This window comes from Oryctolagus cuniculus, chromosome 3 (genome assembly GCF_964237555.1).
Source record: "Oryctolagus cuniculus chromosome 3, mOryCun1.1, whole genome shotgun sequence".
Classification (NCBI taxonomy): Eukaryota; Metazoa; Chordata; class Mammalia; order Lagomorpha; family Leporidae; genus Oryctolagus; species Oryctolagus cuniculus.
Genome location: NC_091434.1, coordinates 117,384,085 through 117,410,688, shown reverse-complemented (window position 1 = coordinate 117,410,688; position 26,604 = coordinate 117,384,085). Strand labels below are relative to the sequence as shown.

The 26,604-nt window shown below is 49.5% G+C and overlaps 1 protein-coding gene across 3 annotated transcripts in view; it reads right to left on the bottom strand.

Annotated features, from left to right (window-relative positions):
- The window catches only part of CFAP221 (cilia and flagella associated protein 221), a 90,125-nt gene that overhangs the window by 54,796 nt on the left and 8,725 nt on the right, over positions 1–26,604 (bottom strand). For all 3 annotated transcript variants that reach the window (XM_070071560.1, XM_051848749.2, XM_002712377.5), the window contains exons 4-6: positions 19,638–19,724; positions 19,362–19,460; positions 15,411–15,511 (exon numbers count right to left, since the gene is read on the bottom strand). In XM_070071560.1, the coding sequence (XP_069927661.1) occupies positions 15,411–15,511; positions 19,362–19,460; positions 19,638–19,724 (287 nt within the window). The remainder of the gene's footprint in view (positions 1–15,410; positions 15,512–19,361; positions 19,461–19,637; positions 19,725–26,604) is intronic.

Below are 26,604 nucleotides of genomic sequence, written 5' to 3'. Positions count from 1 at the left end.
AAACTCTTGCAGATACGTAACCCCAAAGCCACAAGTCAGTGCTATCAAGAGGGTGGAAATGCAATCCAATGATGGTATTCAAGAGGGGGACTTGGAGGGTATTAGGTTACTGGGGCAGGTGCGTGTGTGCGCATGCATTCAGACAGTCATTCCACAGAGGGGTGGTTATGAATGCCTCAGGTGGGCCCAGCCGTCCTCTCTGCTTCCTGGCTCACCATGGGATCTCTCCTCGGCAAACGCTCTACCACAGCTATCCACTGCCCCCCTCAGGCACCCAATCCGTGAGGCTTGGACTTGAACTTCCAGAGCTGTCAGTCAAAATCAACCTCCTTCCTGTCTCAGGCATTTCGCCGCAGGGATGCCAAGCTGGCCAATGTACTCCAAATCTCGCCCTAATTTTTGATGATGAAGAACTCACCACTTTCGGATACTTATTCTTTTCTCTCTGGTAGCTGTTGAGGATTTCTCTTTGAACTGATGTTCTGCAGCTTGACTCCTGTGTGTCCAGGTATGAATTTATCTTCATTTTGCTGGATATTTGAAGGTACTTAAAGCTTTATTTATTTATCTTTACTTCTGGAAAATTCTCAGCTATTAACTCTTCAAATATTGCTTCTCAGCTATTTCCTCTACTCTCTTCTGGCCAAACCCTTATTAGATCCACGTCGGAATCTTGGTTTAGCGTCCTGCCTCCTCCTAATTTCACTTCCTTCTAATTGTAACCTCTCTATGATATATATTCAAGGTGAACTCTCCTAAGTATTATTTTCCAATTTATTAATTTCTTCTTCACCTGTGTCCACTGTAGTTTTCTTATCAATTGAGATTTAAAATTTCAACATCTATTTATTTATTTGACAGGTAGAGTTACAGAGAGAGAGAGAGAGAGAGAGAGAGAGAGGTCTTCTTTCCGTTGGTTCACCCCCCAAATGGCTGCTACGGCTGGCACTGAGCCCATCTGAAGCTGGGAGCCAGGTGCTTCCTCCTGGTCTCCCATGCGGGTGCAGAACCCAAGCACTTGCACCATCCTCCACTGCCCTCCCGGGCCACAGCAGAGAGAGAGCTGGACTGGAAGAGGAGCAACCAGGACTAGAACCCGGCGCCCATATGGGATGCTGGTGCCTCAGGCAGAGGATTAACCAAGTGAGCCATGGCACTGGCCCCAAATTTCAACATTTATGTCTTGATTCTTTTTTAAAATACAGAGTAAACATTTTTTTTTTTTTGACAGGCAGAGTGGACAGTGAGAGAGAGAGAGAGAGACAGAGAGAGAGAGAAAGGTCTTCCTTTTGCCGTTGGTTCACCTTCCAATGGCCGCCGCGGCCGGTGCACCGCGCTGATCCAAAGGCAGGAGCCAGGTACTTATCCTGGTCTCCCATGGGGTGCAGGGCCCACGTACTTGGGCCATCCTCCACTGTACTCCCTGGCCACAGCAGAGAGCTGGCCTGGAAGAGGGGCAACTGGGGCAGAATCCGGCGCCCCGACCAGGACTAGAACCCAGTGTGCCGGCGCTGCAAGGCGGAGGATTCGCCTATTGAGCCATGGCGCCGGCTCAGAGTAAACATTTTTAAGAAAAGTTTATTTATTTATTTCCATTTGATTGTAAGGCACAACAAGAGAGGAAGAGAGAAATATTTTCCACCTGCTGGTTCACTCTTCCAAATGCCCGGAGCAGCCAGGGCTGGGCCAGACTGAAGCCAGGAGCCCAGAACTTCATCCAGGTCCCTATGTGGGTGGCAGGGAACCAAGTAGTTGAGCCATGATGGGTGCCTCCCAGGATGCAACAGCAGGAAGCTAGATCAAAAGTGGAGTAGCCAGGACTCAAACTGGCACTCCAGCATGGGACGCAGGAATCCCAAGCAGCACCGGAACCTGCTGCACCACGATGCCTGTCCCTTAACTGATTCTCATCTACTGCACCATTGTTTAATTTATGCCCACTTTTGTTTCATAAATTGCTATTTTAAATGGAAATTTGCTTCCTTTATCTCATTGAGGGTCTTAAGTGTATCTATTTTAAAGTCTTTATCCAAATATCCTAAAAAATCCATTTCACTCAATTATATTCTGATGGATGGGTTTTAGTTGTCTTTCTTAGCATAATATTTATTCATGTGTTTTGAAATTTGGATTTTCAAGTTCATTTTGAATAAAATCATTTAATCTGTATTGCATTTGTTTGTTTTGAGGGGTAGAAAGACAATGAGAGACAGGCAAAGAGCTCCCACATGCCGGGTCACTCCCCAGATGCCTGCAATGGCTGTGGCTGGGGCTGGAGGTCAGTTCAGGTCTCCCACTGGGAGGCAGGGGTCCAACCACTTGACCCAGCACTGCTGCCTCCGAGGTCTGCATTAGCAGGAAGCTGGAACTGGAAGCGGAGCTGTGGCTCGAACCCAGGCGCTCCAATAGGGGAAGTGGGTGTCCAAAGCAGCACCATAGCCAGTGTGCCCAATGCGCCCCCAGTACTGAGTGAAGGTTGAGTCACGTAACTGTTGAGGGCTCGCGTCCTCAGTCACAGGAGCAGCAGGGGATGTGGTTCATCGTTTTGTCCGATTCGGCCAGGATCGCCTTCTTTCCTGCTGTCCACACGGGGCTCAGTGCCCAGGCCCAGGTAGTGGGGTCATAGAAGGTCTCCAGCTTCCCTTCACAGTGAGTGTAGACGCACAGCAGCTCCCCTGGCCACAAGCCCAGGCAGATGCCAACGCCCTTAGTTACTGCGACACTGGGGTCTCCTTTCCCTGGGGAGTGAACGCCACCCCACCCTCACCCCCACTGCTTGCTTCAGAACCGGAGCCTGCAGACGCCTGGCTTCCCCTGCTTGTCGCTCCGCAGTTCCGGCTGTTCCTGCCCTGTTTCCGAGGCTGGCTGTGTCCACGTGCAAGTCTCTGTTCCTGGGTTATCTGTCACAGGCAGGAGGTTAGGGCAGAAGAGATGCCCTGCAGGCTGGATCAGTGCTTCGTCTTCACGTTTCTCGAGGCACAGAGCTCCCGAGGCCTGCCACGCCATGCCAGCTCTCACTTGTTTTCACAGGTCCTTGTAGTTAAAGCCTCGCTCCTTGCTGTCACGGTCTTTGTGGGAGGAAGAGGCTGTTCTGTCAGTGCACAAGGTCCCCACCAGCACAGAGACCTGCCCTGGACTTCACACGGGCTGCCCCGGGCCCTGCCTGCCTTCCTCCCTTCCTTCCCCCTCCCTCTCTCCTCCCGTCCTTTCATTGTCAAGGTGTTGGGACAGAGACCTCCCATCTACTGGTTCACGGTGCAAACGCCCACAGCAGACCTCAATCCAGGTCTCCCGCACTGGTGAAAGGGACCCAACTACTTGAGACATCACAATGATCATTCATTCTCTCAAAAACTCCTTGGAAAAGGACCAGAAACGACCAGCACCAGGCTGTATATACAGCGGCACACGCTCCCTAGGCTGTGAGCCAGCGCGAGTAATGCTCAGGGTGAAGAGTTAAACTGTCCAGACAGGGCCTCACAGGCTGACCACGTGGGCCGGGCTGCTCTCAGGCCAGAAAGCCCAGGGGTCTTCTCAGAGCTGTCCCAGAGAGGCACGGTCTGACGCTCAGGGCTCTTTCGCTAAACGTCTGCATTTTCCCGAACTAAAACAAACAAAACCCACCTGGGGCTTTGCCTATTGGTCACACATACTGAGTTTTCAACTCAGCTCACGGCTCTGATAATTCCCATAGAAAAAGTGCCAGGATATTTGTTTAATGATGATTACATGAAGCCGACTTCCTGATGAATTAACCAACCTGGAAAAGTAAACAATCCATTAAGGGTAAAGAATTCCCAGTACGGGGACTGGGAAGAGCCAGCAGAACCAGTGACACAGACTCCACGTCTCCGTCATTGGTGCTCACGCTGTGGCCCCATCTCCTAAATCCACAGCAGTCTCCTTGAGTTTGGATCAAATTTAGCTAATACAAAATTTGGTTTGTTTAGAAGTTTTGCATCCCTGGAGAGCAGAATCCCACTGGGTTCTAAGTTGAATTAAAAGTTCTAAGCTAAATTCCCATTGCTAACAACCAATAGAGCTGATCTAGGATGCAGACACACGCGTGAATGTGCCTATCTGATACCTGCCCTTCCTCAGAGGAGAGCAGGGACTGCAGTCAGAGTTCTTCCGTAAAACCTGATAGACAATTAGAACAGCACACAAGTACAGGTTGGTGCTTCCAGAGGAAAGCACAATGTTTAATAGGCCTCATGTTACTTAAACACTTTTAAAGATATATTTACTTATTTGAAAGGGAGAAAGAGAGAGAGAGAGAGAGATCTTCCATCCACGGGTCCACTCTCCAAGGCTAGACCAAAGCCAGGAACCTGGAACTCCATCCGGGTCTCCCAGGGGTGGCAGGGGCCCAGGTACTTGAGCCACCACCTGCTGCCTTCCCAGGTGTATCGGCAGGCAGCCTGCTCAAAAGCAGAGCAAGCAGCTGGTGCTTGACCTGGAGCTCTGGTATGGCAGGCCAGGGTGGCAAGTGGTGGCTTAACCCACTGTGCCACAATGCTAGACCCACTGTTTAAGCATTTTAACCATTATGCTAAGGCCAGGTATAAAATTTTCATGAGTTACTTTTAAAAATTATTCCTTATTTTTAAATAAAACCCAACCAAATCAACACCTTTTGAACACTGAACTTTTATATTATGAACATGCATAAAATGCATGCATTTAGAAGAAAGCATTCATTTTCTTACAGAAAGTAAATATAATAAAATAATAATACAACTTAAAGTTTCTTTCTGGTCCTTTTCCAAGGAATTTTTGAGAAAATTAATGCTCTTGTGAGCTTTCTGTAGATGACACAAAATCAAATATATTCTCTCATTTAAAAATCTCAATACCCATGCCACTCTACCACACACAAGTTTGGTTTCTTTTTCTGGAGAAGGAAGTTTGATTGACAAGAAGCACAACAAATTTCTGGAATCCAAAGACACAAAGAACACACCCTTGGTGACTGTGTTTATTGAAAATCCAAGGCAACGGCTGGCGCTATGGTGTAGCAGGTAAAGCTGCTGCCTGCAGCACCGGCATCCCATATGGGCGCTGGTTCGTGTCCTGGCTGCTCCACTTCCAATCCAGCTCTCTGCTATGGCCTGAGAAAGCAGTAGAAGATGGCCCAAGTCCTTGGGCCCCTGCACCCGTGTGGGAGACCCTGAGGAAGCTCCTGGCTCCTGGCTTTGGATCGGTGCAGCTCCAGCCATTGCTGCCATCTGGGAAGTGAACCAGTAGATGGAAGATCTCTCTCTGTCTCTGTCTCTGTCTCTGTCTCTGTCTCTGCCTCTCTGTAACTCTGCCTTTCAAATAAGTAAATAAATTTAAAAAAAAAAAGAAAAAGAATTCTGAGGCAAACACTGTCAGGATCAAGGGACGCCTTCTCCCAGAGGTGGGTGGGTAAGGCCCACTCTAACACAAGCAGCAGTGGGTGGTGGTCCTCACGCCAAGCACGGCCTGGGATTAGTGGCCCAATTATCTCATTTTAGGATTAAGAACACTTAGGAGGAGTCTTCCTTTGCCAAGTACTCATTCACATGGGAATCGTTTCTGGATCAAAAAGTGCGGACGACCATGATGAATCTGTGCATCACTGTGTCCCTCTGCAGGTAGGGAAGAAGGCTCAACAATCAACCCTGGTGCGGGCAAGCTTTGGGGTGATGCACCGTGGCAGCTCCCCATCGAGAGGTGGAACCTTCGTCTCCTACTGAACAGACAGAATAAGTGGAAACGTTGCTGCATCTGATTTTCAAGGCCAAGGTCTAAGAAGGGGACACTGGGGCAGGCACTGTGGTAAGCTTCCTCTTGGGATTCCCTCTTCAGAGTGCCAGTTTGAGTCCCAGCACTTCCACGTCTGCTCCAGCTTTCTGCTAATGCATCCTGGGAGCAACCTGTGATGGCTCAGGTGCTAGGGCCCTGCCACCCATGTGGGAGACCCGGATGGAGCTCTGGGTTCCTGCCTTTAGCCTGGCCCAGCCCCAGCTGCTGTGGCCATTTGGGGAATAAATTGGCAAATGGTGGATTTTGTTCTCTGTCTCTCTGTCACTCTACCTTTCAAGGAGATGAAAAAGAAACAAAGACAAGACAAGACACTGGTGTCTTCTGCTTCTCCAGGAATAGTCACTCTGGCACCTCGACGCCACGTTGTTAGGAAGCCCAAGCAGCTGTTGAGAGACTACAGGGAAAGAACTCAGGCTCCCGGCCCTAAGTTAACAGCCAGCATGTCTGAGCACCGCCTTGGAAATGGCTCTTTCAGCCCCCAGGCCAGCACTGCTGGCTGACTCCCCGTGCAGCCGCCATGAGCCTTTCCCATGAAGCCGTGCTCCTGGGGTAGATTTGTGGGCTAAATGAAAGGTGACTGCTATTTTAATCACCATTTTTTAGGGGGCCTGTGACACAGGAACGTACCCCATTTCTGGGTACGATCTTATTTTGGCAAATGTAAAGTTTTTTTGTTTGTTTGTTTGTTTGACAGGCAGAGTGGACAGTGAGAGAGAGACAGAGAGAAAGGTCTTCCTTTGCCATTGGTTCACCCTCCAATGGCTGCCGCGGCCGATGCACTGCGCCGATCCGAAGCCAGGAGCCAGGTGCTTCTCCTAGTCTCCCATGTGGTGCAGGGCCCAAGCACTTGGGCCATCCTCCACTGCACTCCCTGGCCACAGCAGAGAGCTGGCCTGGAAGAGGGGCAACCAGGACAGAATCCGGCGCCCCGACCGGGACTAGAACCCGGTGTGCCGGCGCCGCAAGGCGGAGGATTAGCCTAGTGAGCTGCGGCGCCGGCCTTTTCTTTTCTTTTCTTTCTTTCTTTCTTTTTTTTTTTTTTTTTTTTTTTGTGGTAGTAGCCTTTAATGCCTATCAATGACCGGGTTTATTATATCTCAGTGAATCCTATGAAGTAAGAGTGATGACTATTCCCATTTTATGGATAAGCTGACCGACAGAGAGGGCCAAAGCCACACAGCTAATAAAGGGTGAGCTGGGGTCTAAAGCCAGGTGCCCAGAGCCGCAGCTCCTGACGGCTGTGCTGTGTTCTCTCTCCTAGGTCTCTACTGCCGGGGGACGGCTGACGGCAGCCCCCCGTTTGCAGTTCTCTCTGTTCACACCGTCTTTGACACAGATCCCTTTCCGCTTTATTTGTTGAGCAGTTTCATGGGCATTTCCTTCAACCTGCTGCCATCAAAAAGGCCTCTGAAATCCTGCTACGGCTGTTAGTGTCTCTCTCCGGCCCCATCTGTCGCAGATCTGATTCCTGTGATGCAGGTGGGGACCTCGGCAGGCAGTGAGGTCTAGCCCCAACGGTATTCACGTCCTCTTTAGAAGAAGGCGGGGCTGGAGCCCCCTCCTCCTACCCCTCCTGTGCGAGGGAGCTCAGCCAGCCCTCGCCAGCAGCAGACCGAGTCGGCACTGTGATCTCAACGGCGTTGAAGCCATCCAGCCTGCAGTAATTTGTTCTAGCGGCTTGAGCTCAGAGAGATCCTAAGACAATTCCTCAAATGTCACCAACCTGCCCTCCAGTCCTGGCGCACGCACAGGGAGGAAGGAGGAGATGTGCACCCTGGCCGGTTATCTTCAGTGAAGCTTTAGATGTCAGTGCAGAATGTAACCAACCAAACGAAGTAGGGGCTAAGAAACGCATTAGTTGCCTGATAAGCCAGACTCCCAGTCCCTCCAAAGAGACAGGCAACAATTTCAAAAGACATAAAGAGAAGCGGGTAGCATTTGCTTCCAATGTCAAAGAAGGCTCCCTCATCTCAGATAACGTAGGTTCTTTGGAGCGTTCCCACGTGGCTTGTCTTGTTCCAGAAGCACTCCAGACCCATGACTCTTAATGAGGCAGTCAATACAGATAAAAGCAGACTGACATATGGTTGCTCAAGTCACAGGCATGGAATCCATTTTTGCACTAGAGAACCAAACGCCACCCTTGTTTTACACTAGAATTAGACCCACGTGCAAGGCACAGGGACCAGAGCATCGGGGAGCTCCGTGGGCTTCCCTCGCCGGGGTCTCACCTGAGCTCCCCCCTTGCCCTTAATTCAATCCCTCCTTCAGCCTCACTCAGTCCTCCCTGTTGGTGCAGCTGCCTCCTCCTCGGCCCATAACCCCTGCCCCAGGAGTTGATGAAAACACTGGAGAACAACCTGTGTTAAATGAGGTCCCTTCTCCAGACTTGGTGTGAGAAATTCAGGCATCTCTCTGGGGACTGGAGAGAAACCGAATTCAGGAAAACTTAATGACATATTGTCACCTGGAGGGACATACATATGAGGAGTTCCTGGGTTCAAGTCCTTGTTAAACTTCCTGTTCCAACTTCCTGGTAACACCCTAGGAGGCAGCAGGTGTTGGCATAAGTGGCTGGGTGCCTGCCACCCACATGGGAGACCTGGAGTAAGATCCAGTCTTGGGGCTGGCACTGCAGCACAGTGGGCTAAGCTTCTGCCTGCAGCGCCGGCATCCCATATGGGTGCCGGTGTGGGTCCCAGCTGCTCCTCTTCCGATCCAGCTCTCTGCTACGGGCTGGGAAAGCAGTAGAAGATGGCCCAAGCGCTTGGGCCCCTGCACCTTTGTGGGAGACTCAGAAGAAGTTCCTGGCTCCTGGCTCCTGGCTTCGGATCAGCCCAGCTCCAACCGTTGTGGCCATCTGGGGGTTGAACCAGAGGCTGAAAGAGCTTTCTCTCTGTCTCTCCCTCTCTTTGACTGTAACGCTACCTCTCAAATAAATAAATAAAATCTTTTTGAAAAAATCCAGCCTCCTGGTTTCAGTCTGACGCAGTCCTGGTAAATGACAAGCATTTGGGGAGTGAACTAATGGATGTAAAATCTGTCTGTATGAAGAGTCTTGAGGAATTTCATGAAAAATGTCTATTATGAAACAACTGTGCATGGATTTCAAAAATGTTTTTGCACCAAAATAAACTAGTTGTTGAATTCCATTCTTCCATGAATTTCTAAGTACCCTCATTATTCTATTCATATTTCAAAAATGCCCTTTTAAGAAAATAGTAGTACATAACACATAACATAAAAATTACTGCTGTAACCATTTTAAGCGTACAGTTTGGCGGCATTCAGCATAATCAGACTGTTGGGGAACCATCACCCTATGCAGCCATAGAACTTTGCACAGCTGGCAAGACTGATGCTCCTGCCCATTAAACCCCGCCCCCCACCCCCCAACCCCTGCACCCACCATTGCACTTCCTGCATCTGTGAATCTGACCACCCCAGGTGCCTCACACGAGTGAACCACACAGTAAAGCATACCTTTTAGGAATTAAATAGTAGGTTCACTTGAAATGAGACTATCAATATAAATAGTAAACGTGACAGACAAAAGCTCTTTACGGCTTCCAGAGTGGTAGATAATGTGGGGTAAAGGATGCAATTTGGGGTGGCTCGGTGCTGGTGGGCTGGGGAACAGAGCCTGCGGCTGGAGCCCAGCTGGCAGCAGGGAGGAGAGCAGCCACGGGCAAAGCAGCAGCTCAATCAGATGTCAAGGGAGATAAAAAGCCCCCTACAGACTGATTGTGTTTTCTGTTGAGAAAAACGTAGCATTTATCAGGAGTCTCTTTTTGTCGCAGAATAGGGGGTAGGAGACACCACATGCTGACTGTATGCAGGCCACATTTCCGCCAAGCTAAATGATCTGCTATTATGATTGGCCAGAAAAGCCAGCGAGACACCCAGCTGTCAAAAGTGTACAGTTCCCCATAGCTTTCCCCCAGCTCTGTGAAAACAGAAGCTCACCAAGCAGCGGAATCAGAAATGAATATTTTAAAGCAAAGCAATTTATGTTCACATCATTTTGGTCTTGGCATTGCCACATATTAAGAATTTGAGAAGTCTGGGACGTATGCACTTAACAGAAAACTCTTCAAGTAGTTACAGCCACAATTCAGTTGGCTGGGTGCTAGTTACACCCCTGTGAAAGTTGACAAGCATTCAGGAACTACATTCTATAAACCAACTGAAAGTGTGTGTGTGCACATGCCTATGTGCAAATAGGTGTGCACATGTGTGCAAGTGCGTGTGCAGGTACCACAAATCTGTGATGCTGTAGCAGCTGCGGTGAGCAAATGTGGCTGTGTGTACGGGGTTCAGTATGGGATCTGGCAGCCATACACAAAAGAAGTAGAAGGGGCACCCAGAAAGTTCTCTCAATTTAGGGGGCTGCATAATCCCACTTTCTGTTGCCATGTACAAAATACTTGGGGCTGGGCACGTTATAAAGAAGCGAGGCCTATTTAGCTCGCAGTTTTGAAGGTTCGAGAGCATGGTGCCAGTATCTCCTTGGTTCTGGGGAAGGCCCCATGGCTGTGTCACCACAGGGTGTGTTACAGGCAGAGATCACATGGCGAGACAGGAGGCCAGAGAGACTCAGGGGTCAGGCTTGCTCTTTTATTGCAATGCACCCTCCCAGGAACAAACTGGGGTCCAAAGAGAACTGCACTAACCCCTTCCAAGGGCAGTGCCCCTGATGGCCTAAGTAACTCCCACTGGACTCTACCTCCCACAGGTTCCAGTGCCCGTCAACATGGCCACACTGAAGACTAGCTTCCGGAACACCAGGCTTTAGGGCACATCCTCAAACTGTGTCTAAATCTGTGCAGGGTGAGCCTCCGCGACTGAGAACTACCCATTGTTTTTGCAGTCGGTGCTTGGGGTAGACATTAAAGTTCATTATGTTATATTCTTAAATATTAAAGTTGGGGATTCATCCATGAATAACTCCTTTCTTTTCTTTGAAAATTTTATTTATTTATTTACTTGAAAGGCAGAGTTCCAGAGAGGGAGAGGGAGAGACACAGAGAGAAAGAAGTCTTCCATCCCCTGGTTCACTCCCCAAACGGCCACAATGACTGGGGCTGGGCCAGGCTGAAGCCAGGAGCCAGGAGTTTCTTCTAGATCTCCCACCTGGGTGTAGGAGCCCAACCACTTGGGCCACCCTCTGCTGCTTTCCCAGGCGCATTAGTAGGGATCTGGATTGGAAGTGGAGCAGCCAGGACATGAACTGGCATCCATATGGGATGCCGGCGTGCAGGTGGCGGCTTCACCCACTACACTGCAATGTTGCCTCCATGAATATCTTTTCTAACAACAGTGTGGAGTCTCCTGTTGCTTGTCCTTGTTAGTAGCTTGGTAACTTCATAGCAGCCACAAAATTTATATGCTCTTGAAGGTAATGAGTTTATACAGACTAGAAGACCACGAATGAGAAAAATGTCCCCCCTTTCACTACTGCCCCTGATGCAAACATTCATTTGCTCCAGATGCTGATCATGAACTTGGCCTGCTCTACCCCTTAGCCCCACGCAAGCTGCTGAGTAACCGGCACAAGTCTAAGGGAAGAAAGCAAAGTGTTACACGGTTCAAGTCAGGGGTCGGTAAGTGCAATATCACCTCCCCTGAAATTGACACTTTGAGGTGCAATGACTTTGAACAGCCCTTGTCTCCACTGTGGAGGAACAGTTTTTTTTTTTTTTTCATACTATTTGTTGAACTCTGTACTTAGCATAGAGTTAATCTTATGTGTGTAGAGTTAACTGAAATTAGATCTTAGTAAAAAATAAGAATAGGAATGGGAGGGAAGAGGAAGAAGGGTGGGAGGGTGGGTATGATGGGAAGAACCACCACGTTCCTAAAGCTGCATTTATGAAATGCACGAAGTTGGTGTATCTTAAATAAAAGGTTTCTCGGAAAAAAGAAATATTGCTTTCCCCATTTTTATGTTTTTCAGTCTTTTCACAACTTTATCCAGGAGCCAGAATTTAATATCTTGTGGAAAAAAAAAAAAAACCAGTAAACATGAACTCAGACCTTCCATGGAAAGTTCCCTTTGTTTATTCACATTGGTGCCCACTTGTGCTAAATGAGAGGGAGGAACTGATGCCCTCTCATTATTATGAATACAGATTCTCATAGTTTAGAGTTGGATGATTGTTCTTTCCTGTTGATATTCATAAAAGAACTGGCTCATAATGAGTAGCTATATTGTTAATAAGTCAGCATTGGGGTGCCAGGTTGTGGCACTGGCTGCTCCTCTTCTTGTCCAGCTCCCTGTTAATGTGCCTGGGAAAGGCAGTGGAAGATGACCCAAGTACTTGGGCCCCTGCACTTGGGAGACCCAGATGGAGTTCCTGTCTCCTGGCTTTGGCCTGGACTAGCTTTGATTGTTGCAGCCATTTGGGGAGTGGATGGAAGATCTCTTTCTCTCTCGGTCTTTCCCTTGCTCTGTCACTCTGCCTTTCAAATAAACAAAAAGACTCCTAAAAAATAAGTCATCAGTGGGATATTAAATGAAAGAAATTTTTAACTACAAAGTATGGGATAAGTTTTTTTTTAACTTTTATTTAATGAATATAAATTTCCAAAGTACAGCTTATGGATTACAATGGCTTCCCCACCATTGGGATAAGTTTTTGTATACAAAAAATTCAAGGTTTTGGTAAACAAATATGATTATTTTATCTAAAAATCAATTTCAAAATACAGGCTCATTCAATATACCCAGGTAGGGGCTTATATGAAGAATAAGGATGTTGGCAAGCGCATGGCATTCTTGCCAGCTTGTTTCCATAAGATTCTGCTGCTCTTTCAAACCAACTGCAAATTTGGGAAGCATGAAATGAGTCCCTAGCCTAAGTACGGCACCTGCCTCTCCTGATGTTCTCAAAGATGCAGGGGGAGGGAGGACTCTCTTCAAGCCAGGGGCTTCAAAGAATCCTCCTCAAGATCAACTTTTAAACTAAATAATTAATTTGAGAGACAAACAGAGCTCCCATCTACAGGTTCACTTCCGGAATGCCTGGGACAGCTGGGGCCCTGGGCCAAGGTCAAGGCTTTGAACTGGGAACTCCACCCGAGTCTCCCATGCACATGGCAGGAACCTAAGTACTTGAGCCATCACCACTGCCTCCCAGGGTCTGCGCTGGCAGGAAGCTGCAGTCAGGAACCTGACCAGGCACTCTGATGTCTAAACCCAAGCAGGCCAAGTGCCTGCCCCTGAAGATCAATTTTGTGGTGTCATCCTGACACCCTGACTTAGGTCCAGCTGATATAGAGTCTCTTTATTGGCGCAAGTCAGCACTGGGCTAGGTTGTTGTGGATGTCGGGGCAAACTCTCACTATCAATCTTCCCTCCCGGTGCTGGTGTAAGAACGCGCATTCCCAAGCGGCCAGACGCTTTAAGATCCGGGAGCGGTGAGAGGACTTGATGGCATTCAGACGTCCCACTCTGACCCTGGTTATTCTAATACTTTCTAAAATCAGCCAGGAGGGTAAATTCTAAAAACGGGCATCCTTGGGTAAAATCCTAAACATAGGACTTAAATGCTCCAGAAGCACGAACATGCTGGCTCTGTCCCTGGGTGTATACTTCAGACATCCTGCCTACTCCTGTCCCTGTTGCTGACATGACCCTGTGGTGCATGGTGCCTTGGCAGCCCTGAGACAGGCATGTGGCCTGCTTGCTGTGGCAGCCCATGGCTGCATGGCCCGCAGCACCACGTCCAGAATAAATGCTCTCTGCATTTCCCATTACTTCTCCTGGTGACTTTTTTAAAAAACTTATTTATTTTCATTTTATTTGAAGGAGAGAATGAGAGCCAGAAAGACAAAGATCTTCCACCTGCTGGTTCACACCCGACATGCTCACAACAGTGAGGGCTGGGCCAGGCTGAAGCCAGGAGCCCAGAGCCCTATCCCTCACTGCCTAGCAATTATCCCTTAATAAACCCTGTGCAATGAATCTTGGTTTGGGCTTCGGAGGAATCTGACCTAAGACCCTGCTGCTACACGTACTGGCAATTCCGGCCTATTTTGGAAGTGCCCTGGGCCTTCTCCGCCTGGTACTGGCCCATGGAGGCAGTCTTGGCACCCCCGCCCTTCTAACTCTACACAGCTCCTCAAATGCACATGGGCCTGCACCATTTCTTGGCTCCACTCCTGCAGGGGTGGTCTCAGGGCAGAGGCATACCTCCTACAACGTCAGCGATGCCTTTCTCACTCAGCCCTGCCACAGCCCTTAGCAACCGGCACAAATGATGACACAGTCCCGGCCCCGCCAGCCTCTGAGGTCTCGGAGCCTGGTCTTGCTTTCACCCTGGGTGGTGTTCACCAGGCATCCTTCAATCAGAGTGGGCAGGAAACTACAGCCCAGGCCCTGCAGATGCCCCGTTGGCCCCCAGACTGCTAGGTATTGATGGCTTAGTTGCTGAAGTCACTGAGAGGTGGAGGAGGGGGTAAGGGAGGGGCCCGGCAGGTGGCCTGGAGGGGTGGCAGACTCAGGCTCATCTACATTTTCCAGCCGGTACAGAAGGATTCCAGTCTGTGACAACCGGCACGGCAGCTCTGAGCTGGTATCTGGCTGCTCAGCATCCATCTTCTTTATAGCCCGGGGACAGCCAGGCCTGGTACGTGACATTTGATAAGTATTTACAGAAAGAACACGGCTTATCATACAGGACAACTGGAGTCATGGACCACTTTCCCAACAAGAACAAGGAGAGAATCTGAGGTTTGGCTCCCGCAAGTGAATTTCTGTTGTCTTTGCCTTCCCTTCATCCAAAAGCAGACTGGCTAATGGATGGGTGTAGGGTCCACGTTGGTCCAGTAAGACTCAGTCCTGGGAGTAGCTGAACGTGCCCAGCCCCTGCAGCCCTGCAGTCACCCCCACTGCCAGGCTATGGCGCTCCGGGCAGCTGTCTTGTCCCTGAGGGGGAGGCTGCCGACCGGGAAGCACCAGGCAGCAGAGCCAAGACATGCAGAAAATCCAATTCCTGCAGCTTGATTTCAACCCCTAGACTGAGCTCTGTCTATAGACAAAGACCAGCTCCCCCCTTTAGTTAAATGATCCCAATAAATTGTCTTGCCTGCTTCTATTTATGAAAAGATTTATTTACTTGAAAAGCAGAGTGACACACACACACACACACACACACACAGAGGAGAAACAGAGAGAAAGAGAGAGATCCTCTGGTTCACTCCCCTAATGCCTGCAACAACCAGGGTTGGGCCAGGCTGAAGCCAGGAGGCAGGGACTCCCTCTGGGTCTACCATGTGGCTGGCAGGAACCCAAGCACTTGGGCCATCACCGGCTGCCTCCCAGGCGCATTAGCAGAAACCTGGGTTGGAGTCAAGGACTGGCCAGCTGTGGCCAGGCACTCCGACATGGGAATGTGGGTGACCCACGTGGAAGCTTAACCCTCTGCACCACAACACCTGCCTGCTTAAGATATTTTGATACGGGTTTGTTTGCCTTTTTCAACTCTTAATTCTTGTCTAACTCAGGTGGAAAGATAAACTTCCATTAGGAAAAACACAAGCCTACATGTTAATATATGTGATTATCTCTAAACTTTTCACATTGAATGACATTTTACTTATTCATTTTGGCAACTCACCTTTCACCAAGTAGAACATTCGATAGATTTATAAATTTGGGAAAGTCCAGTGAGTTCATGACAGGATAGGCATGGATGGGAACAAGCAAAGTCTCATCTCCCTAAAAGTGATGAGAAAAAAAGTAATTCCACCTTCTGAAGATATAATCTCTAAAGAGGAACTTGTAGGTGCTTTTTTTATTATCCTATTCTCTATCATTAAACTTTTTCTTTTTAAAAAATATTTATTATGGGCTGGCACTGTGGTGTAGAGGGTAAAGCCGCTGCCTTCAATGCCAGCATCCCATATGGGTGCTGGTTCGTGTCCTGGCTGCTCCACTTCTGATCCAGCTCTCTGTTACGGCCTGGGAAAGCAGTAGAAGATGGCCCAAGTCCTTGGGCCCTTGCACCCACATGGGAGACCTGGAAGAAGCTCTTGGCTTCTGGCTTTGGATTGGCTCAGCTCTGGCCATTGTGGCCAGTTGGGGAGTGAACCAGTAGATGAAAGACTTCTCTCTCTCTGCCTCTGCCTCTCTGTAACTCTGCCTTTCCAATAAACAAATATTAAAAAATAATTATTTGAGAGGCATAGTGACAGAACAAGTAGGAGAGTAAGAGGGAGAATGAGAGAGTAAGAGAGAGCATGCAAGAGAACACGTGTGAGAGAGAGAGATCTTCCATCTACTGGTTCACTCTGAAAGTAGCTGCAACAGCTGGGGCTAGGCCAGGTTGAAGCCAGGAGACAGGAGTTTCATCTGGGTCTCCCACATGGGTGGGAGGTTCCCAGGTGCATCAGCAGGGAGCTGGATTGGAAGTGGAGCAGCTGGGACTCTCTGGCACTCCAATATGGGGTACTGGTGTCCCCGGGAGTGGCTTGACCTGCTGTGCTGTAGAATTTTTAATATTTTAATAAATAAATGATATTTAATAAAAATTTTGTTTAAAATAATTTTTATGAACTTTTTTCCTAAGTACCACATTGGAAACACTGAATTTTCTTAGCCATAAACAAAATATAGAAAATGTTAAGTACATTTGAGTGAAATAGCGTTTATTGTTACCCACAGAAACTACAGATAATGGTGCCTTCACACAGACACAGAGAGAATAATTTATCTGGCTCTATTTTGAAAAAACTGTGAGGAATGATCTTTGGTGGCCCAAGGGAAGAGACACCAGCATTAAGTCATGTGATTAAGACAGCACGGAGGACTAAACAATTAAGGGCAAGAGGGCACAGATTTCTGCTTATAGTCATGTATGATGTGCGACCTTTAACCTCTCCAGGCCTGGCTTCTTTCTTTGCAAGGTGGAGATAATCACACCTTTCCTTAAAGCTATTTTAAGGATTAACGCAGATGATGGGCTTAAGCTGTCAAAGGTTCCGCATAGGGGTGAGGGTTTGGCCTGGTGGTGGGGATGCTCACTGGGACACCTACATTCCATACTGGACCAGGTTCAAGTCCCATCTCTGCCTCTGACTGCAGGTTCCTGATAATGCTCACCCTGGGAGGCAGCTAGTGAGGGCTCAAGTACTTAGGTCCCTGCCACCCATGTGGGCATCGTGAACTGGGTTCCTGCATCCCGGCTTTGGCCTGGCCCAGCAAGCATTTTTTGGGAATGAACCAGTGGATGGGAGCTGTCTGTCTGTGTCTCTTTTTCTCTGACTCTCAAACAATTCATTAAAAAAATTTTAAATACTGCACAAATGTGGAGTATTGTTATTAGTGTTACCACTAAGTAACAGGAAACACTACTGGCACTCTACACAATGCCTGTTTAGGGATTTTTCTTCTGATTAGTACAGAATATTCTTTACTTTTCACCTTTTTTTAGAGATTTATTTATTTATCTGAAAATTCAGAGCAACAAACAGAGAAATAGAGCGCTCCACCCGCTAGTTCACTCCTAAAATGGCCGCAGCCAGGCTGGGGCCAAGCTGAAGCCGGGAGCTAGGACCTCCATCTGGGTCTTCCCCACAGGCACAGCAGCAGGGAGCGGGACTGGAAGTGGAGCAGTCGGGACTGGACCCAGCGCTCTGATATGGGTGCAGGCAGAACCTGCTTCACCACAATGCCAGTGCAAGAATATTCCTTCTGAAAGTGAAATTCTGGTTTTATTTACAGACTTTTCAAAAGTAAGGCTGTTTCCCTCCCCATGCGGGCAAGAAGCTCTAATATGATAATGTGAAATAATAAGAAGAAAATGTATGTTTAAAAAATCAGGTTTGTAAAACTTTAGAGCTTTTTCTATATAAAGAAAATCAAAGTGTAAAGTCTTCAGGATAAATCACCTTAATGTATAGACTGTAAGTAATGAAAATATTTTTGAAAAAATTTTAAAAAGGAAATGAGTTTGTTAATAAATAATACTCTTCCATTTTAGTTGCATTTTTCATATTTGTGAGAGAGAGCGCTCTCCCCATCCACTGGTCCATTCCCCAAATGCCCACAACAGGCAGGGCTGGGCTGAGCTGACACTGGGGACCAGGAACTCCTTCTAGATCATCCATGTGGGTGGCAGGAGCTCAATGACTTGAACCATCGCCACTGCCTCCCAGGGTCTGCCCTGGCAGGAAACAATCAGGAATTGGAACTGAGAATTTAACAGGCACTCCACTATGTGGTGCAGGCACCCTAAACAGCATTTTTTTTTTTTTTTTGGACAGGCAGAGTGGACAGTGAGAGAGGGACAGAGAAAAAGGTCTTCCTTTGCCATTGGTTCACCCTCCAATGGCTGCCGCGGCCGGCACGCTGCGCTGATCCGATGGCAGGAGCCAGGTACTTATCCTGGTCTCCCATGGGGTGCAGGGCCCAAGCACTTGGGCCATCCTCCACTGCACTCCCTGGCCACAGCAGAGAACTCTCCTGGAAGAGGGGCAACCGGAACAGAATCCGGTGCCCCAACCGGGACTAGAACCCGGTGTGCCGGCGCCGCAAGGCGGAGGATTAGCCCAGTGAGCCGCGGCGCCGGCAGCATTCTTTTTTTTTTTTTTAAGTTTATTCATTTTTATTTATTTTAAAGGTGGTGAAACAGAGCGAGAAAGAGTAGATCTCCCATCTGCGGGTTCGCTCTCAAATGCCCGTGGCCAGGGCTGGGCTAGGCTGAAGCTAGGAGTCAGGAGCTCCATGCAGCTCGCCCACGTGGGTGACAGGAGTCCAAGGCCCTGCGCCATCCTCTGCTGCCCAGGCACAGGAAGCTGGATGGGGAGGCAGAGGTGGGACTGCTCTCCAGGCACACCGATCAGGAATGCACGGCAACAATGTGGCCCCTCCCTGGCCTTTTAGGCATCAGGCCAAATGCCTGTCCCCTCCATCTAGTTCCGAAACTTTGAATTTAGCTAAGCTTAAGGCTGCTGGAGTGGCAAGATCGGGCCTGGAATGGGGGGCAAAGAGGGGGTGGAGGTGACAGTTTTCAGGGGGTTGACAACACCTGGCGTCGGTTCTGACCAAGGGCAGAGGGTGAATCAGCTGACCTAGAAGAGGCTCACGAGAGCTCCAGGTGCACAGTGCCCCGGGTCAGGCTGCCAGGGGGCCCCGGGGGCTGCCTCTGCGGACACCCCCTGCGCCGGACACAGGACGGCCCTGGGGTGGATAATCGCACCTCGGGGAGGCCGTTAACCTGGCCCAGCACCCGGAGGGGTACAGGAAAGCTAGTTAGCAAAGCCTTCACCGCCTTGCAGCTGCCCGTGGTAACCGAGGCTTCAGGCACGGGACAGTGGGAGACCTGCAGCCAACAGGGTTTCCCGCCCCTGCCCAGGCTCTCGGCCGCTGACCCTTCCCAACTGGGACCCACGTCGCCAGGCCCATGAGCCTCTCTGCCATCAGCCTGTTGACCTGGGGCCGCCAGGCACTGGGCTGAGAGTGCTCCCTGGCCATTCCATCTCTCCCCCCTCTATCCTGGAGGACATAAATTCTGACCTGCCATCCAAAAAACAAACAAACAAAAAGCAACTTTCAGAAATGTATGTACCTTACAGTGAATACGGATGCAGTCGTAATAGTACCGCCACTCATCTGGAGAAAATATGATGGTGACCTTGAGGGACAGGCCAGGGACAAGGTGGTGCTCCTGGAAGACAGGCAGGCTGTGGTTGGGATGAGTCCCCCTCCCCAGACCGGGCAGATGGCAGCGCTGTGTGTGACCACACAGCACACACCGTCCCAGGCAGGCCTGACACACAGAGGCCCACGGCTCGGCCAAGGACCCTGGGGTGGGGGGGACAGCAGGTGGCCCCACGGTGCTTACCTTCTTCACATAGCTGATCTGGAAGTACTTGGTCTGCGGAGGTAAAATATGAATGTGGGTGTCTTCGTCAGAAATGTTGACCAGGTGCTGGGGAAAAGAGACGTCAGAGGAAAGTCACCGTTGTGTGTATTGCCAAAAGCCAGCTCTTCCGTTCCTCATACCCCTTCCTGTAGGCAGGTCTAATGCACTTTTAAAAGGTTTTTAAATATGCCATATACCATTTGCAGACTAACAAAATAAATACAGCAAATATTTAAAGACTAATGCAATAGGTCCCCTGAACTTCCAGACCCCCTTAAGAAAAATATCAGAGCCTGCAGCTCCCAAGCCCCCCTCCCAGTTACCAACTTTCCACTGCCCCAGTCCTGGAGCTCCACCACCTGCTCTGTCTCTGGACTTCCACTCAGTCCTGTGATTGGCCTGAGATAAGAAACTGGCCCTGGGGCCGGCACTGTGGTGTAGTGACCAAAGCCGCCACCTGCCTTGCCAACATCCCATATGGGCGCCGGTTCGAGATCCAGCTGTTCCAGTTCCGATCCAGCTCTCTGCTATGGCCTTGGGCCCCTGCACCTGCAAGGGAGACCCGGAGGAAGGTCCTGGCTCCTGGCTTCGGATCAGCTCAGCTCTGACCGTTATGGCCATTTGGGGAGTGAACCAGTGGATTGAAGACCTCTCTCTCTCTCTCTCTGCCTCTCCTTCTCTCTCTGTGTAACTCTGACTTTCAAATAAATAAATAAATCTTAAAAAAAAATGGCCCCAGCTCCTACAGGATCCCCACTTGCCAGAGGACACCCAGGCCACCAGAAAATCAGGAGAGAGACAGGCTGGGCCTGCCTCCTGCCCATCCCCGGGGAAGACAACCAGGGATGTTCCCGGATGGCAGCAGGAGAGTCAGAAGTCCCTGGGAGGCAGGATCACGGGTGGGTGAACTGGCTGGGGCCCCAGGGACAGAGGGGAGAGGGGGGGCAGGAGCTTTGGGTTCCGGGGATCTGGGCTTGGCCCGGGTCAGGGCATGGAGAAGAGGACATTGATTTCCAATGTTTAGACCCGCACAGGGCCGGCCACTGGGTCAAGGATCCGCAAGGCCCATCACCCAGTGTCCCATGTCCACTGAGGCCCTGAGATTTGAGGCACTATCTCCTGCAAAAGGCACACTTGTGCTGGCACGTGTTGAAAGGTCTGACTTGAGGCCAGCGCTGTGGCTCAATAGGCTAATCCTCCACCTTGCGGTGCCGGCACACCGGGTTCTAGTCCCGGTCGGGGCACTGGATTCTGTCCCGGTTGCCCCTCTTCCAGGCCAGCTCTCTCCTGTGGCCAGGGAGTGCAGTGGAGGATGGCCTAAGTGCTTGGGCCCTCACCCACATGGGAGACCAGGAAAAGCACTTGACTCCTGCCATCGGATCAGCGCGATGCGCCGGCCACAGTGCGCCGGCCACGGCAGCCATTGAAGGGTGAACCAACGGCAAAGGAAGACCTTTCTCTCTGTCTCTCTCTCACTGTCCACTCTGCCTGTCAAAAATAAAAATAAATAAATAAATAAAAAGAAAGGTCTGACTTGTGTACGTGCAAACTTTCTTAAGCTGCCACAGTTGTAAGCCTATTTGTGTACATCTTCCCTTTAAAAAAAAACCTGAAAAAGCAAAAACTAAAGGTTTCCCAGGTCAGTCTCTCTTTCTCTCTCTCCCTCTCCCTCTCCTGATTTTATTTATTTATTTGAGAGACAGAGTTACACACAGAGGGAGAGAACTTCTATCCACCATTTAACTCCCCAAATGGCCACAATGGCTGGAACTGAGCTGATCCAAAGCCAGGAGCCAGGAGTTTCTTCTGGGTCTCCCGGGTGGGTGTGGGGGCCCAAGTACTCGGGGCATCTTCTGCTGCTTTTCCCAAGCTGGGAGCTGGATGGGCTTGAACTCGTACCCATATAGGATGTCAGAGGCTTAGCCCACTACGCCACCACGCCGGCCCTTCCCAGCTCTCTCTTGCCCTCCCAGAGACCCTGCATAGGAGCAGTCCTGGCGAAGCACAGGGCTCCCCGGGGCCCGGCCCACACAGTGGTCCTTCCAAGAGACCCTGAGAGGACAGGTGTGCTGGGTCTGTCACACTCAGAGCCCTGGGTTGGGGGGCTGCCTGGGGACACAGAGGCGCCACTCAGCACAAAGAGCTCTGCCCCTGCACTTCCCAAGGGCTGGGGCGTGAGGACCATGAAGGCCTCAAGCTAAGGGTCCAGGTGTGACTGGGAGCCAGGGGCTCTGTCGTCTGTCATTTACTTATGGGCAATTCAGGAAGCACAGTGCAGCAAACAGGAGCACATGCACTGGGTTTAATGTGCACCCCGCGGGTTGGCTGACCTTGGAAGGAAACAGCTATGAGCACCCCAGGCATGCTTGGTGAGCACACACAGATCCCCAGCCAGTGTCCACGCTCCAGTAATGGCCGCTGGACAGCATCTATTATGCTCCCCTAAGTGGCCGCTGCAGGGTCTTTTGAATCAGTGGAAGGATAAGTGGATTAACTGGAAATGGTACCTAGGCATCTCTCCCTCAAACAAGAGGAATGAGAACCCAGAAATCCAATATCATGTCATTATTTTTAAAAAATTACCTGCATCTTTTTTTGGTCTATTTTTATTTATTTGGAAGGCAGAACAACAGGTAGGGGTAGAGGGGGGTGGCGGAAAGGGGAGAAAGAGAGAGAGAGAGTGAACGAGCTATTGAGATTTTCCATACATTGCTTCACGCTCCAAATGCCTGCAACAGCCAAGGCTGAGCCAGGCCGAAGTCAGAGCCCAGGAACTGCATCTGGGTCTCCCATGTGAGTGGCAGAGACCCAAGCTCTTGGGCCATCATTTGCTGCCTCCTAGGGTATGCATTAGCGGAAAGCTGGATTGGAAGCTGAGGACCTAAGACTCAAACCAGGCACTCTGACATGGGAGGCAAGCACCCGCCCCTCCCCATCAATCATCATTCAGATGTAAGTCTCAGGACTCCCCTCGGGCCCATATTTATCCTGTCAGCCAGCTGCTGCACCTGCTGCCAGCAAAGCTTCTGTGCCAGGAGTACAACGGAGACCTCCTGGAGATGACAACACAACGACCTTTATGCCTGCTGGCCAACACTTGTCTACATGTATAGCAGAATTACTTCTCAGAGCACGGGGTAGCAAGGCATGGCAGAGGAGGGCAGGCTCAGTGTCCAGCTGACAACTGGAAATAATTTCACTTGCTTTGGTCAGTCTGTAACACGTGACGTCATGGGTGGAAGACCTGTGACCTGGTCTCCAGGCCGCTGGGCTGGCTCAGCTACTCCTGTATCCCAGTCTGCTCCCAAGAAAGACAGGAACTGGAAATGCTACGACTGGAGACCCAGCCTGCACCTGTGGGCAAGGGGCTGACCCAGATCCTAATGCAGGAAGAGAAAGGAACCTGACCCTTCCTCCATGCAGAGTGTGGCAGAGCAAACCCAAATATACCCAATACTCATTTGAACACAAAGGCCGCACGTTAGAGTTCACTAGATGACATCTGTATTGTCAAGTGAGGAAAACACTCAGCAAGAAGAAATACTAAATTATCTTGTTAAAGAGTAAAATGACATGGAGGCCATTTGTGATAACAAACATACATCATTCAGATACCAGGTTCCCATATTCACCTTTAAAATTCTTGATCTAGAATTGTTCATCTGGATCAACGGAGAAGAAGTAACAAACTCAAATAACAAACAAAATAATGCAGCTACTTAGGTTAAAGGCGTGCAGGAAGACAAAGACGGTTTTTCCCTTCTATGGAGACACCAAGACCAAAAGGCCACACTCGGGTTCCCATGTGCCAGTCAGCAGAGAAGGCAGCCAACAGATGGTGGTGGCGGTGGGACAGGAAATCCTCCTTCTGAGACAACTCCAGGCGACAGGGTGTCAGGAAGCTCTTGCACTTGCAACAACAAAACTGAACACATGACAGCCAGAAATGAACAACTTGCTCTCTGCATCTAAGAAAACAAGGTCGCCGTCCCAGAGACTGACTTCCTAACGACATGCGGAATACTGGCGAGTCTGGTGATCCTCAGGTTCCCCTCTTCTGATTACAGATACTCATTGCTTGCGACAATCACCTGTGTTCTTTGTTCTTTCAAAGACTGTGTTGCAGGGCCAGTGCTGTGGCACAGTGGGTGAAGTTGCCACCTGTGATGCCGGCATCCCATATGGGCACCAATTTGAGTCCCAGTTGCTCCACTTCCCATCCAGCTCTCTGCTATGGTCTGGGAAAGCAGTGGAAGATGGCCCAAGTGCCTGGCCCCCTGCACCTGTGTGGGAGACCTGGAAGAAGCTTCTGGCTCCTGGCTTCAGCCTTCCCTGGCCATTGCAGCCATTTGGGGAGTGAACTGGCAGATGAATACCACTCTCTCTCTGTCTCTCCCTCTCTCTCTCTAACTCTGCCTCTCAAATAAATACATCTTAAACTAAACAAAACAAAAACCAGGCCCGAGTTGCCTGAGCCCTGGGAGGGTGAGTGAGCACATTCAGGGGAATCCCCTTCCTTAACGCAGCCAAGGTCACTAGACACCGCTTGGAGCACGCAGGGTTAAGTGGCAGGGTCAGACCTAAACCCCTGGTCTCGCCCTCTGGGTTAGGGCTCTTTCCACTGCATCCTCTTATCTCACAGTCCAGCAACTCTTAGTGTCCAAGCTTTATTTAATTTCTGGTTTTTTACCCCTCCCTTATCAGTGGGACAGTTTTATTTTTAGATTGTTAAAAATAATACCCAGTGGCACAGTGAGCTAAGCTGCCACCGCAATGCTGGCATCCCATGTTGCACTAACAATTCGAGTCCTGGCTGCTCTGCTTCCCATCCAGCTCCCTGCTAATGTGCCTGGGAAGGCAGCAGAAGATGCCCCAAGCATTCAGGCGCCTGTCATCTATGTGGGGGACCCTGATGTAGATCCTGGCTTCTGGCTTTGGCCAGGGCCAGTCCAACCAATGGAGAGCATTTAGGGAGTGAACCAGTGGATGGAAGATCTTTCTTGTGCCCTCACCATTCTGCCTTTGAAATAAATAAATCTTCTTTAAAAATTAAAAAAAAAAATCTTTTCAGAAAAAAAAAATGGTAGGGGCAGGTATTGTGCACCTGGAAAAGCAGTGGAAGGTGGCCTGAGTGCTTGGGTCCCTGCCACCATGTGAGAGACCTGGATGGCGCTCCTGGCTTTGGCCTGGACCAGCCCTGGTCACTGTGGCCATTTGGGGAGTGAACCAATGGGTGGAAAATATCTCTGTCTCTCTCTCTCTGTCTCTCCCTTTCTCCCTCTCTCCCTCTCTGTAACTGTCATTTCAAGTAAATAAATAAAATTTTTAAAAGCTGAATGTCATTTACACAACCACTCTTTTTAAAAAAGGAATAAAATGGTATTCCTGAGTTTCTAGTTATTACTAAAACTGGGAAAAATAAAAATCACTCAAAGAAAAAAAAAACCCTTAAGAAAATGAGGTACTTAGAGAGTGTATTTTAAATTGTTTTTCAAAGTTTATTTAAAGATATAACAAAACTTGAGTAACATGAGATAAAAATGTTGAAGATCTTGCCCTGTCTTCCACTTATGGGGTCAGCAGACTCCTGATCCCATGGGATCTCAGTTCTCCTGGGGCCGACCCTGTGGGAGCCCATTTCGTGGTTTGGCCTCCACAGGCGCCATATTGACCCTCCCCCAAAATGAAAACACACACACACACACACACACACACACATCAGAAAAAAAAGCACCAACCACATACCAAGTACTCACAGAATTGACGGCCATTATTCAAGATCTATAGGGATGTCTCCACAGGCTCACAGCTCTCCTGCCCAGGGGTCTCCGCCTCCCAGACTCCCCTTCCGTGGGCCTGGCAAGTCTCTTCACTCCCTGGAGTGAGCAACAGAACTGCCCTCCGGGGACCTGGGGCTAACCTCCAACCCCAAGCACCGACCTTAGCATTTCCCCAAACACAACCGTCAGCCTCCGAGTTGGGGGTCTTTAAGACCTCCCTCTCAGCAGCACAGCTTCTCAGAAAATGACACTTAACCTCCCAGGGGTCCGGGGAAAAATCCAAGCAGCCCTGTAAATTTCCTTAGACGGTTTCAGCTCCAGACTCATGCTTGCTACATTTCTGCACAACCCGAGGGGAATGTGGATGCCCCAGGAAGATGCTGTGTTTGCGTGGTGGCGTCCGTTCCCTCAATCTCCACACACCAAGGAGAAGCCACTGAGATTCCTGGCTCTAACTTTAAGAAGCAAGCTTCCGAGGCGCCCTACAGGCTATCGCAGAGAATGGAAAACTAACATTGTTATTTCAGAAAGCCAGAGGGAACTGCTCATTTATTTAAGATAAAGCTTCACAGCCTAATAATTTTGTTTTGAGCTGACAACAGCAATGCTAGTTGTCTCACGAGAAAATAGATGGATGATTACTTAATAAATAGAATTTCCTAGGCAAAAATCCTTCCACAGAAAGATTAAGCGGTCTTGGTTTTGGAAAAAAAAAACAAAAAGCAATAACAGGAGACCATTATTTCACATTTTAAGGTAAACTGGAACATTGATTTCAACCAAAATGTTCCAAATCCTAGGCCAGACCTGGATCGATGTCAAATGTTAATGAACAAGTTATCGTGGTTTTAAACACACAATCATTCCATTCACGGGCAATTTACCTCGCTTCCTGTAGCAAAACCGAGACAAAAGCAGACTTGTTGGATTTGCCCCTTCTTTGGCAAGACTCCACTGAACCTCGCCCGCCCGTGGAAACAGGAAGCTGTCTCTCCCAAGATCTCCCAGAATGGCATTAAGATGAAATCATTTTGTGCTTTTCATCTATTTCTGCTTGCTCCAATGTCTGACAGTAGCCGTGTGATCGCTTAGACTTGACACTGCTTTTACTTGGAACAAGCGAGTCTGTGCCAAGTCACCCTCCTCCAAGAAAGTGGGTTCCATGC